Consider the following 14,355-nt stretch of genomic DNA (forward strand, 5'->3'; position numbering starts at 1 on the left):
AAAATACAGATCCGATTAGCTTCCTTTTAAATCTGAATTAGATGGATTGTTTGTTTCACCTACAAAGAGCTCAAGGGTGGGATACGTGGTTCCCTTTCTCCCCACTTTCTCCTCACAACAACCTTGTAAGGTAGGTTAGGCCAAGAGACAGCAACTGACTCAAGGCTACCCAGAAAACTTCAAAGTCCAGTGGGGATTCTTATTTCAGTTTCACAAAATCACAACACTGCTGTCATTTTGCAAATACTTTTTTTATTTTTTGCCCTTAGAAAAATATACATTTTTTTAAAAGTCTCTTTCCATCCAGTGCCACATATTAAAAGTATAGAAAAGCATTAACAAAATGCTGGCTTTATTCTGGGTAACTGAAGATTCATCTCTTATTCCATGCTCCGTGGATTCTCCTCCAAGGATCACTCAGGACAGCTGCAACTAGTATGAAAAATACCAGCATCAAGCCTTTGGCAAGAGTCTGAGAGTACGGTTCTCCTGAAAGACAGTTCGAAACAGTAATTAACTGTAGTAATAACACATGACATGGTAGCTGATTTGTGTCTTGAGTCCTGTCATTCCAAAGGCAGAACCACCGCCGTAAAAGCCCTATGTGATGTCACATTTGAACCTCTCACAATGAGATTCACCTGACTGCAAATATAGCACGGACTGATACTGAGCAAGGAAGTTCCTGTAATTAGTATATATCCCCATCTAAAACACCTACAAATTATTTAGTTGTAAGCTGTAAGGGATAAGGAACCTTCTTAGATTCCAGTTTCCATCAGCCCCAGCCGGAGGGGCCAAAGGTGAGGGATGATGGGGAATTAACAAGGCTCAACACCCTTGTGTAAATAACCCATCTGAACGCTTGTCAAGAAGCCACCAGGTTCCCTCTATCTTTTTACCAGTGTAGTAGCGTGTCAAGGGATAAAGAAGTTCTGGCCAGCAAACATCATTCCTCTTGCAGTCATATTCTGTGTAGTTAATCTGAAATCTGCAAAACAGTTTAAAATAAAGTCTTACAGTCAGATGGATGTTGTTGTTTTATTAGATTTGTAATTTTTTCCTGATGCTGGGGAATGCTACCTGTTGTTAATATACAGTGGGGAGGGGGGCAGTGTATTTGCGTGTGATAGATCCTTATTGTGTGATCACCACAATCAGAACCAGCAGGACACAGCTGACTTCCCATGGTAAGCATGGGGGGGAGCAGCAATGGTGTTTACTTGTTCCAATTCTGTGTTATGCTATGCCCCCATGGCAGCCATATTGTTATGTCACAGCCCACTGCAGCTATTTTGTGACTGGTGCCCACAACACTTTCACATAATTCAAAATGTGCTCTCTGTTCCAAAAATGTTGGTGACCCCGGTCCAATGCATACACTGTGCCAAGCTACTCAGGTATCAAAACGACTACCCCTTTTTTCTATTAAGCCAAATTCAATGTTTAACTGATGCTATTATTATTACTATTATGATTTATATACCTGGGGATCTCAGGGTGGTTCACAGAATAAAATCAAGATATAAAACCACAAAATAAATAATAAAAATAAAAACAACCACCCAATAGCCGCCGCCCCCGAAAAACCACATTTTAAAAGGGCACAGGATGTAAATCCGATCAACTATAGGTATTAACACATCTAATAGAATTACAGTAACATAGCATCCAAGAGGGTTACCTTGTCATTGGAACAGGGGGTTGTGCTGGTATTTTAATAAACTGCACTGCAGCAGAGATAGAAAGAGAGCTGGCTTTATCTTCACAGGCAATTGGACACTGAACTTGCCAGGTTACTGTTGAAATACTAAATGTGAAGAGAAAATCTGTATTACAAAACCTCAAGCAACAACACTACAATATTAGGCTACATACTGTTATAGCAGCTTTGATTTTGTCAATATCCTTACATAAGGTGACCAGTTAGATCTGCTTTAAAGTACAAAGGTCAATCTTACACTTGCATTTCACTTCAACTGACTGCAACTTCAAATGCCTACTTTCTTGTAATGATTTTGAACATTAGATGGGAGCATTGTAATCAATTAGGCTAACATTTAAAAGGTAGCAATCCTTTGCCTTCATCTAGATGAGCAGGTAGTGAATTTATTGAATTGAATAAATAACTGTAAGTTATAGTATTCCTAGTGCTCTGGTCAAAGGGCTCAAGTGTCTAGCATTGCCCCTCTTCTAGCAGAAAATGGAGATTGGTACAATACAAATCTACTTAATTTGCATAATGTATTTTTATTGACCCAAGACTCTTCTCACCCAGTGCAGAGTATAACACAATGGATAAAACCATTGTAAATTTGTGAAAGAAAAGAAAGAGCAGTTCTGCCAAACATAGCTAGTTTTCTTACATACCTGACCTGTACCCCAACTATCTCCTGCTGTGGAATCCCTTCTACTGCTCCAACATCAGCAGTGATAATTTGAATATTCAAGTGGGTAGGAATATCAAGGCAAATCCCTTTCAAATCTCCAAAACTTGCATTTGTATCTGCACCGAACGTATCTAAATCTGTTAAAGGGGGGAAACATTGTTCTGAGAAACTATTGAACAGTGTTGAACAGCTTATCTTTTTTTTTCAAGTTTATAAGGGAAAAGTGGCAATGTTGTTGTTTTCATTTTTTTAAGGGGCAGGGCTAATTGAACACAATGAGATGACCTGCTGAGTAAACACACAGAGGACAGAATAATTAATCATGCTTTCCAGAAAACAGAGCAACCCTATACTCTTAAATACATGGAGATACTATTTTCTTACATCTACATCCTGCCTGTCTTCAAGACAGCACACGCACAGTTCCTAGGCAACTACCCATCCAGGTTCTGATCAAACCCAGACCTGCTTAGATTCTGCAAGGAGGTGACCTCATGTGTCTTCAGACTTTAACCTGGGACCACATGACACCACTGCATCCGATGGCCCCCCAATCAGTATAACAATTATTCTGTAATTTTATTTGTTATAAAATATCAAAATTCAACTGCACAACTTTGAATCCAATATGGAAAAAATAGTCATGCTTTGTGGTGTTTAAAATGTTACTATCTCAAAATGTCTATACATGTGGTTATGCCATATGCTATTAATTTTTTAATAGGAATGACTTAACTAAATGAAAACTCAGCAATTGACTCAATGCTAGTGAATGTTGGTACTCACAAATAATTTCCACCCAATCATCTGGAGCGCTAGTAGAGGAGTTCCCTCTCTTTCCAACATGAGTAGCTTGCACCAACGAATTAAGTCTTTTGGTAACATTCTCCCTGCAATAATGGAAGTTGGAACATTACAATTATCCACACTTGAAAATAAATTATTCAGGGTAGCAGAAACCAATACAGCTTTGTTGATGAAAACACTGCTCTCCTTTAATGTCCTGGGATTTTTGTTTAGCCAAAGTGTGGTTTGTTTTATCGTCCAAACCAAGTCCCACAAGCTAACCATAGTCTGTTTTCTGGCAACAAACTTCAATTTGAAACCATGATTTGTTGATGGCTTATTTTAACTACACAACAGCCCTATTTAACTATGGTTTGGTTGTCCAACGCACACTAAAGGCACAAAGCAAAACCAGCAGGAAATCAAAACACACTTTAGAGAAACAAGCTGCAGCTTGGATACTCATCTCTTTGATAATTCACGGTTTGCTGAACAAACCATGGTTAAAAGAAACCATGGCTAAGTGTTATGTTCAAATGTAACCAAAGATAGAATTTCAATGTGAGATTAAAACTCCCTCATCACTTCAGACTTTCCACAAGTAGAAAAAGGGAAGAAAACACTCCATCTCACCTCAACTGATTGCAGTTGTCCTTAAGATCAACTTCTAAAATGCATCCAGAGATTGAATTTAATCCGAACAAAATTGGTGTGAGACCTGCCGATGCACACAAGCCTTTGCCATCTATGTAACAGAAGTATTTGCTTGAGAAAACCTCATATTTTTTTCAGGTTCTTGCTTACAGTTTTATGTAATATAATTTTTAAACTAAAATTACTAAGGTGCACAATAAAATAATAATGTTGAGATCTTACTGAGTTCACCTTTTTACATCCATTAGAAACAGAGATGTTTTAATTCAATCCAAGCTGAAGTGACCGAGCTGCCACAGAGCAGTTCTACACAGGACGAAGACTATAACGCTGTTTCAGGAAAGCTTTTTAAATGGCAGATCTCAGTATTTCCCTTCTGAAGCATTTCAAAGGAAAGTGGTATGATATCAGAAGCAAAAGCAGAAAAGCCAACTAAGGCTTTAGGTAGAAACAGTGTCTAATTATCTCTGTATCTGCCATAGATCAGATAAATACATATTTATAGTTAGTTTTACAGTATATTTCGAATCAACAAAACACATATCAACTCTTACACTGTTGTTATAATAATAATAAACAATTTATTTATTTATTTATTTATTTATTATTTCATTATTTATACCCCGCCCAACTGGCTGGGTTTCCCCAGCCACTCTGGGCAGCTTACCTTAACCAAACAGTATAGAAGATTGAAATTAGTGTTAGGGTGATAAACCTAATTCTGAAATGTTCATTTGTATCACGGTTCTATAACAACTCCATATCAAAATGTAGTACCAGGCTTCCAAAGTTGCAAAATGGTGACAGCATCGGAAGAATTCAGATTTGCTGCTCTAATCGGTTTGCCAATTTGATATCCTATACAGAAAGAGATGGTTTTGTGTGAAGTTTTATAGATGTTAATCATTGTTGACAAGCAATACTGTCAAATAACTGTGTTATAGTGCATTCCTAGCCATGTCTGCTCAGAAGTAAATCTTATTGAATTTAATGCTTAAACCCAGGTGAGGGGTTGGGATTGCAACCTTAAGTCTTCCTAGAGTTAACACCCAAAGCATCAGGTTTTGACATTTTCACTCCCCACATACATCATTACAAATATGTTGCATTTTCTCTGGCGAGCATATAAACACCACCAATGAGGCTTTTCACCTGGATTCCCAGACAATTCTTCTCTGCTTGTAGTGTTTACACTCACAAAGTTGACTGTGAATTTCTGTGTCAGTATTTCTGAAAAAGGAAAAGGATACACAACAAATGCTACTGAAAAGGAGGAATACCGTTTTGTTGAACCTTTAATTCAGCAATTATCATACAAATCATAACCTAAATTTTGATAGCTAATACAATACTGCATCCTTTAAAACTCACTGATATTTCTGTTTATATATAGATCATTTCAAAGCTGAATAGATCTTTTCGTGATTTCTATACACCACTGCAGAGGGCAAGATGTGCACTTTTCTGGATACACAGCATATATGATGGCTACAGGGCAACCCTTTAGTATTTGTAGCTACAGGAGAAGAACCTCAAGCTATGATACAACCAGCACAAAGGATGTCCTGCTCTTTTTTGCTTGGTTTTTCTTTCAATGGGGCATATAGCAGACATGTGGCAGAATCTTTTCTCATCAAAATCAGATAAACAAATGTCAAATCCAGTGAACTTCTTTTGTTGCACAGAGCTAGAGGTCTGTGAAAACCCTCCTGAGAGGTCTTTTGCCTCACAGCATGCATGACTGGAGTTGATGGAGGCTCCACCTACTGAAACAGACCGAGCACGAAGCCATTTCCATTCTCCTGCCTCTGAAGCAAGTGGGAGAAGTTACGCAGACCTGGATACAGCAAGTATTTGGCACGTTCAGAAAGGGTGGTGGGCTTGAGGCAACCCAAGTACTTGAACAGAGGCAGCAAAAAGAAACGTTGCTCCCCTCCTCACTCTATTTGAACCGCATTCAATATCACTAGTTCTCCTTGGGTTTAAAAACAGTATGCCATGGGGGTCAGGATTTGCTGGCCCCCTCTTACCAGCCACCGAGCTGAAAATTCTCTTTCATGTCACACTCCAATAATGTTTCAAGATTATGCCACATAAACAACAAGGATTGGGAGTGGGAGAGAAACTGAGCAAGGAATGCAAAAAAGAAATATGATGGTACCTTCCGGACATACTGCTCCAGAAACGACGGTGACTTTTATTTCTATTATTCTCTTGCCTTCCCATATGATTGTATAATCTTCTCCAAAGGTCACATTTCTGCATTCTGAACACAAAAAACAATTTGTATGAAATCCAAATTTCATTGTAATTTAAAGAAAGCTCTAGCGATCTGGTGATTTAGAGAGAGAGTTGAACGCAGACTTACCTCTGCCAGTGCAGCTACCTACATCAGTGTCTTTCCTCTCATGGGTCACCTGTGGCTTGATGCTGTCTGGCAAGAAAACAAACAGATTATTGAGTGCAACAAGTCTGAAAAACAACCTGCAACAAAGCAGATTGTAATTGCAGCAAGGGGGATCCCAGATGCAGAATAAGACATACAGATGGTTTTCTAGAGCAGTGTTTCCCAACCTTGGGCCTCCAGCTGTTTTCGGACTACAATTCCCATCATCCCTGACCACTGGTCTTGCTAGCTAAGGTTGATGGGAGTTGTAGTCCAAAAACAGCTGGAGGCCCAAGGTTGGGAAACACTGTTCTAGAGCATAACTTGCACAGGGGGAAAGATTATGATTTATTTATAGACGTATTCATATATCTCCCACTCGTAAAATATCAAGGATACTGCACTACATAAAATAATGCAAAACAATGCAAAATATGACTGGCTCATCTAAAAAAGAAAATTGAACTGAACAGGCCAGTCAGCATAAAAATGATGATGGATGCAGCTTGAATAGCAGGATTCCTGAACCTAGCAACCAGTTGGTTGGGGAGGAGGTACTTGCAGTTCTTTCTTCTTTTCAACCGATGACTTGACACTATCAGTCCCGGTAGTGCCCCTTGTTGTCAGGGCATGGTCTGAAAGCAGAGGATGCAGCAATCTTGTTGAAGCTAAGCAGGTCTTCAGGTTGTGGTCAGTACCCAGACAGGAAATTATCTAGGACCTCTAGGCACACTACCTTGAGTTCGACCTACATGTATGTATATATTGTTGGTGGATCAGTGTTTGCAAGCTCATAGTACGATTTGGGAGAAGAGCCAGGTCAAATTATACCTTGCATCATTTTACTTCATTTTACTCTTGAAGATAAAGAACAGTTTAAGCCTGGCAGCCATGCCTGAAAACAATGGTCACAGCTATTAGAAAAGAACACTTCAATCAACCTCATTCTGATGGAGCAAAGAGCAACTTATTATTTCTGATCCCAACGTACCTCCAGTACCGCTGTTTATTGCTATGTTAGGTGGTGTGCTCCCCACTCCATCACAAGCGCTGAGACATTCGGCTTCAAAATTCTGAAGGAAGGCAACAGGGGCATTTCTTGCACATTGCCCAGCTATGAATTGCTGCATCACATAGGAAGAAAAGAGCTGAACATCAGATTTGTTTTTGTGAAATTTGTTTTCTCTCCTAAACAAGCTCAAAGCCAGCAGTAGAGAACTTTTTTTCATCTTGAGGGCCACTTCCTCAGTGGACAATTTTGGGGTGGGGGCTGCATTCCAGTGGTGGGTGCAGTCAGAGGCAAAACTGAGCAGGGCTAGAAGCAAAAGCAGGAGCAGCAATGGGTTTGGCTCTGATCTTTGTACAGTAGGTCATACTGTAGTCCAGCCACACAAAAGACAGCCTCTACATCCCTTGTTTCTTCATCCAGGCAAGCAAGAGTTCAAAGATAAATTCCAGCCAGGCAAAAGCACATGAAGGGGATACACAGCAGGGGGCAGCAGGTGTTCTGGAAGGAGGGGCGTGACCGAGGGAGACTCCCAAAAGCCTGATTTCGGAGCTTGGTGGGTGCCATTTATCCCATGAGCCAGAGGTCCCTCAAACTGCCCTAAGCAAACACAAAAAGAGCCAAGGTGCGGGGGGGGGGGGTGTCACTCACTCAAACAGGCTGTCATTACCTGAGGAACTGTAAAATACCCATTCTGAACAGTCATAACTGGATCTCCTTGTCTGTAACCACTGGAAAGTTTTCCTGGGATGGTTTGTAATGGTACTTTAAATGAAGAAACTCGGGGTGAAGAACTGCAAAAAAAAGCAACCCACATTTGTATACTATTAAAGCCTTCAGTTTCTACAGAATCACAGCATTATGCTTGGTGAGTGGAGAAAGAGGACAGAGAGATTAGCTTTTCTTTCTCTCTTATAATTCTCAAACTCAGGATCCCTCAATGAAACTGATCAGAAGATTCAGGGCTGATAAAAAGAAGTATTCCTTCAGAAGTACATACTGTACTTCAGTCATCAAACACATTGCCACACGATGTTATGATAGCCTCTAGCTCAGATGGCCGAGTAGCCAGTCAGACTAGCGGCCACTGATAGATCAAAAGTAACATTCACGTAAAACAGCAGAATGCCACTCAGTATCAGCTTGAGGGGAAGAAGAACGGAAGAGGACTGCTTCCTCCATACTCTGCTTGGCTGCCATTGGAGGCAGGATGCTGGACTAGCTGCCAAGCCTTTGGTCCGATCCAACAGCCAGGCTCTTCTGATGTTTGTAGTGGTAGCAAGATCTGCTCAGCACATGAACTAAGAGGGAGCAGTGGGTAATAGCTTGAAGATCTCTGCAGCTGGTTCTCTCCCTCCTCCCAAATATGTTTTATTATCGTGTCTGTGGCAACAGGAAACAAGAGAATGTACAGCCTGTGCGAGAAAATTAAGAATAAAGCATGGGGCCGAGAAAGGGAACAGCTGGGATGGAGAACCTGGAGCTCTCCAGGTGTTCTTGGACCGACTCACATCAGCCCCAGCTTGCATGGTCAGTGCTCAGGATAATGAGTTTCTGCCCAAAAAACAACCAAAGAGCCGCAGATTCCCTACTCTGTCCTACAGCATTTCTGAAGCTTCATTGGTGGGGACCTGAGCAAAAACCAGGACAGGGAGGAAGAGCTCTGTACCAGCCTTTGTCAACCTGGGACCCTCCAAACGTTTTGGACTATGATTCCCATTAGCCTCAGCCAGCACAGCTGTGCTGGTTGCAACTGTTAGGTGCTGTAGACCAAAACACCTGAAAAGCACCAGATCGGCAAAGGCTGCCCTGAATGGCAGCAAATATATTTGATATGGCAGGCACCTACAGTAATGCTGGTTGTTTGAAACATAGCTATTTGCGATGGCATTCCCTAAGCACTGCCTTTCAGTAGTGGCTCTATTGGAAATTCTGGGTATCTGTGATATCTGTGCTTTTAGTAACTTACTGTTTTATTGCATTGATTTTATTCTATAAAGTGCCTTACTTATTTTACAATGAAAGGTGATATATAAATGTCTTAATAAACTTAAAAAAGTTTTATAAGAATGAAAGGTTCATAAAGTGCTCATTGTTTCTTTTAAAAATATTCTTGGATGATGGAATTGGTGGTGAAGAGGTAATTCCACTGCCGGAAACATACCGAAAAGAGAAAATTAACAAAACTGTGCAAGCATGAGAGGTGGAGAGAAACTGGGTCACTTGCATACACTTAGTTAGGGACTATCTCACAGGAATGCACACATATCCCAAATAAGTCTCCATACTTACACAGCCCCATGATAGAAATAACCCCGGAAAGGTGTGTTGTTAATGGAAGACTGAACACATAGGAAGGGAAACCAGTCAGGGGCGTTGTTCCCCGTCTGGACAGAGCACAGTTGGTCAAAAGGTGGACTGACATCCCCACCAAATATTCCTTTAAAACATGACCCATTGAAGAGTTGCTTCATCTCTGAGGTGCATTCCTAGAAAAAGGAAAAGGAAAAGGGGGAAAAAGGGTTCTACTTTTTGCCAAACGAAAGAGACGTGGTACAATAAAGCACAAGCTTTGGGGAGTGACTGTAGCTCAGTGGCAGAGCACGTGCCCTGCATGCAGAAAGTCCCAGATTCATCAATCCCTGGCACATCCAGTTAAAACAGGTGTGGGGAACTACACACTGAACTACAGCTCCCATCAGCCTCACCAAGAATGTTGAATGGCAGGGATGATGGGAGTCATAGCTCAGCAACATCCAGAGGTCCAAAGGTTCTCCACACCTGAGTTAAACGGATCACAGGTAGCAAGTGGGCCTAAAACCCGGAAGATCCACTCCAGTCAGAGCAGAAAATACTGGGCTAGATGGACAAAGAGGCCTGCATGAACTTATCTTACATGCACTTTTTAAGAAAGAAAAGGTAAGCAGGGCAGACACTGCAGAGGTCACCCCTGCTGCTTATCAACCCTGGGAGCCATCAGCCACATTTTTTCATATTTTTTCCTTCTTATTAAATTAGTTCAACTTCTGAAGACCAGAAGTTACAACCATTGTTGGCTTATTGTGTCATAGTGTTAAATATAAAGAACAGCACAAAGTTCTCTTGCAAATAATATTGCAGGCATTTTTGTAGATTTTCCCTAAGAATGCTTACAATGAAGAAAGTTTTCAAAATTAAATGTAGAAATAGTACCAAATCACAGCAGCAACGGATATCGCAGGCTCCTGCACTGAGATTGCAAGGACAAGATCCCAGTGGCTGAAACACTTGATTGGGGATCACTGTTGTACTATCTATTTAAAAGAGGAGAAAAATAACTTCAGCTCTGAAACTTAAGGCGCTCCCCCCCACCCCACAGCTGTTATCTAGTGGCAGCCAGTCCATCTGACTGCAGTGGAAAAAAGATGGGGAGCAGGGCCACTCCACTGGTTCTGCTGGGAAATCAACCGCATTTGAATCTTAATAATACTTTTAATTATTTGATTATTTGTACCCTGCCCACCTGACTGGGTTTCCCCAGCCTGCCTCTCCCTGAACTTTTAGATAGATACACACAGAGAGAGAGGGGGGGGGGGGCAAATATGGTGCAGGGTGGAGAGTTCTTCCATTTTGTAGGCAAAGTTGCTTCTTCTCCATATACTTATATAGGACTTTTGAAGTCTAATGGGACTGCTGTATCAAAAGGCTGAAGCCTCAGTGAAAATACACACAGAGTATCACAGAGAAGCAGAAAAGAAAACTCTAAAATATAACATAAAGCAACAGCGACTGAAATACCTTCTCCTTTTCCTGTCACATTTCCTGAGGACGTATTAGCATATATTTCAGCTTGGATCAACAGATGGGCCACCACCACCGAGTCTCGACAAGCCGAGACTTGCAAAGCTTCAACCAAGCAGAGGGCTTCTGTGCAGCAATTGGTCAGATTGGAAGTACACAGCTGCAGACTCCTGGTCAAAGATACCATCACTCTGGAAACATTCTGAAACACACAGTTTGATGGCAGACTAAAATTAACTGTACAGTTCTCATTTTAACAAGCCTTTGTGACAGGCATGTATTTTTGATGGTTTTAATTTTTTTGCATCAATTTCTTATCACCTTGTTGGTTTTAAATTGATTGTGCAATTTGTATTGCTTATAGTTCTTTATTGTTTTAATTTTTTTATTGTATATTGTAATTTTAAAAAAAATCGCAAACCACTCAGAAGACATAATTGGTGGAGAGCATGCAAGTGTAACAAACAAATAAAATAAATATTCGCTTATGTGAGAGGCAGGAGTCCTTTATGGCAGGCAGTAACAGGCTAATCCCATAGTTCAAAAATGCACAAAATTAGAGTCAATGGAGTACTTAAGAAGTATACAGTTAAAATACTGAACCACAATGGAAGGATGGCTTATGGGATTTTTCTACTAACCCCTTGATACGTTACATTCAAACTCCAGTCACCAGTTTTGTTTCTTCCAGTACAATCTGCAAGCGGCAACATTCCTGGAAGAGAGCAAAGAGCAATATGAATACTTTCAGATTTACTCTTCTCTCTCACTTAATCACTGTGAGAGATGGTAGAAGTAGGAAAGTTCATGTACTCAGTCCCAAGTGATCTTTGAGACAGCAAAATGGTCCCACAATTTCTATGGTATTTAAACACATCCAATTTGAAAAAAAGCAGCGTCAAAGGAATCTTACCTGTTTCATTGTCTGCCACAGCAATAGTGAAAACATCTGACGGACTGCTCACCAAAGAAGCAGTGACTACAGGCCCAGACATGTAGATAAAGGGAGGCTGAAAACCTACAAATATAAATCAACATTAGCACTTGTGGAATAAAAAAATGTTATCACTGCCTGTACTTTTGTGCATTTCAATCCCTCTGACCTCACTTTTTATAATCCCTGCACCCATTCCAGCATATAACTATAACCCCATGCATCAGCTGAAGGAGACTGCAGTGTACAAAAGGCTTATCCATAATAAATTTGTTAAGTCTTCCAAGCGACACGATATTTTTTGTTATTATCTAGAGACAATTTCTCCCCTTTTAGGGATTTCATTTCAGACCCCTCTAAGTAGAAAGCAACTTTGTGAGTAAGTCTAAGAAATTTTCTTGGGCTAGTTTACAGAAATACGTAACAGAACTGAGGCACCTTTTGTTTTGATGCCCTGTGGGATCCCTTTGAACTGTGGAGCACAAGGAAATGAAGCGTTGCCTGACTTGCACTGCACAAGGTCTGACATACTAGGAGGCTGGGCAGAGGGAGGGGAAGCAGTTAATAAAGAGTTTTGCAGGGTGACAAAAGAAAAATGACCACCTCAAGTGCCTTGTTTCCTAAGGCTTTGGGTGTCATTTGTTTGCTCCCCAACCCACGCGCCTTGTGAGCGGGCTCCTGTGCTTCCACAGCTGCGTGGCAGGCAGAAACAAAACAGGTGAGGCTTTTTACCCAGGTACCGCCTGCACCTGCAAGATTTCTGCCTGTCACGCATATGCTACTGCTAGAATTTCTTAGCTGCTTCATCCTGCTCAGGGCAACTTACAACCAAGCGAACAAATGCACAGGAGAAGCGCCGAAGAGCACGTTGCCCTTTCCTACCCACCCGGATTCCCATCCTGGGCTCCAGCCCCGAAAAAAGCCAGCAGCCCCCAAAGGAGCCGCCGGACGAGCATGGCGAGGCGAAGCCGCCGCTAAAGCGAGCCGCCGCCGCCGCCGCCGCCCCGGACAAGAAGCAGCCGAGCCGAGGCCTCCGCAGGCGCCATTTTGCGAACGGGTCCCTCGGTTGCTGTGGAAACGGCTGGGAGGAACCACCTCACGTTGCCCGGCTCTGAAGCGGGAGAAGACCCCTCAAAAAACTCAGGCCCAGAGTGTTTCACTACGTACATTGATTAACACAGGCTTGAGGTGGGGGAAGGCAATAAAGCAGCAAAGAGTGCAGTCTGAAGTCCCTAGTGTCAAGTCTCCTCTCCTCCACCCCTCTGCGTGAATGGTATGTTCCAATATTAAGGCCTGCCTAACAACGGGTGGAGGGACGCGGGTGGCGCTGTGGGTTAAACCACTGAGCCTAGGACTTGCCGATCAGAAGATCGGCGGTTCGAATCCCCATGACGGGGTGAGCTCCCGTTGCTCGGTCCCTGCTCCTGCCAACCTAGCAGTTCGAAAGCACGTCAAAGTGCAAGTAGATAAATAGGTACCGCTCTGGCGGGAAGGTAAACGGCGTTGCCATGCGCTGCTCTGGTTCGCCAGAAGCAGCTTAGTCATGCTGGCCACATGACCCGGAAGCTGTACGCCAGCTCCCTCGGCCAATAAAGCGAGATGAGCGCCACAACCCCAGAGTCGGCCATGACTGGACCTAATGGTCAGGGGTCCCTTTGCCTTTTAACAACGGATGGGGGAGGTTAAGTTAAATGCAATTTGCCCTCTGGGCTCTCAGAGTTGGCTTGCTTCTTGGCCTGCTGCTGTGCCTGTTCTTAAAGCAACTCCTATCAGAGTTGTAGCGGCAAAGCACCGCCCACGCCATGCTGTCAAAGTGCCTCCTGCACCACTTGAACAGTCAGAGTATCTTGGGAGCTCTAGCTAGAGTGTTGGGAACTGTAGCTCTGTGAAATCAGAGCCCCTCAAAAAACTATAGTTCACGGCTTGGAGGTTGTGCCACGGTTCCCACTTCAGAGCCCCCGTGTGGCCGCCAGCAGCCTAAGGTGCTTAAGTGGTGGGTGGCATCTATTGGAATTGGTAGCATGGAAGGCAAGAGAGACCAACAGCAGCTGGAGAGAGACCACAAGTTCTAGGAAGGTCCCCGTCCTCCTCTGAGGCGAAGGAGAAGGAAGGCTGGCTCTTCCAATTAACCACACCGGCATCTTCTTGGCCAGGGGTCAGCAAACTTTTTCAGCAGGGGGCCGGTCCACTATCCCTCAGACCTTGTGGGGGGGCGGACTATATTTTGGGGGAAAAAATATGAACGAATTCCTATGCCCCACAAATAACCCAGAGATGCATTTTAAATAAAAGGACGCATTCTACTCATGTAAAAACACGCTGATTCCCGGACTGTCTGTAGGCCGGATTTAGAAGGCGATTGGGCCGGATCCAGCCCCCAGGTCCAGCATCCTGTTCTCACAATGGCCAGCCAGATGCC

General features: G+C 42.6%; 1 protein-coding gene across 3 annotated transcripts; it reads right to left on the bottom strand.

Moving 5' to 3' along the window:
• Positions 1 to 232: 232 nt before the first annotated feature.
• On the bottom strand, positions 233 to 13,215 carry TCTN2 (tectonic family member 2). Of its 3 annotated transcripts, none has more exons than XM_083590121.1 (18): positions 13,104 to 13,215; positions 11,916 to 12,020; positions 11,644 to 11,717; positions 11,000 to 11,204; positions 10,415 to 10,515; positions 9,515 to 9,711; positions 7,893 to 8,016; positions 7,208 to 7,340; positions 6,199 to 6,264; positions 5,992 to 6,096; positions 4,983 to 5,060; positions 4,608 to 4,688; positions 3,810 to 3,921; positions 3,177 to 3,280; positions 2,371 to 2,527; positions 1,685 to 1,810; positions 903 to 991; positions 233 to 489 (listed from the first exon to the last, which is right to left on the bottom strand). In XM_083590121.1, exons 2-18 carry the CDS (start codon positions 11,995 to 11,997, stop codon positions 374 to 376), a joined length of 1,950 nt encoding a protein of 649 aa, XP_083446247.1. In that variant the 5' UTR covers positions 11,998 to 12,020; positions 13,104 to 13,215; the 3' UTR covers positions 233 to 373. The 3 variants fall into 3 exon arrangements, with proteins under 3 accessions (XP_083446247.1, XP_083446246.1, XP_083446245.1); XM_083590120.1 differs by having other exon boundaries at positions 12,823 to 13,210; XM_083590119.1 differs by lacking the exon at positions 13,104 to 13,215 and adding an exon at positions 12,375 to 12,548.
• Positions 13,216 to 14,355: the final 1,140 nt, after the last annotated feature.

This window comes from Podarcis filfolensis (genome assembly GCF_964270895.1).
Source record: "Podarcis filfolensis genome assembly, chromosome: 16".
NCBI lineage: Eukaryota > Metazoa > Chordata > Lepidosauria > Squamata > Lacertidae > Podarcis > Podarcis filfolensis.

Coding starts and splice junctions, on each gene's coding strand:
- TCTN2 (XM_083590119.1), bottom strand. CDS start 12,465: ATGTCAGACCTTGTGCAGTGCAAGTCAGGCAACGCTTCATTTCCTTGT. Junction 10,516..10,999: donor TGTGACAGGAAAAGGAGAAG/GTATTTCAGTCG, acceptor TCTTTTAAATAG/ATAGTACAACAGTGATCCCC. Junction 3,922..4,607: donor TTTGCAACTTTGGAAGCCTG/GTACTACATTTT, acceptor TCTGTTACATAG/ATGGCAAAGGCTTGTGTGCA.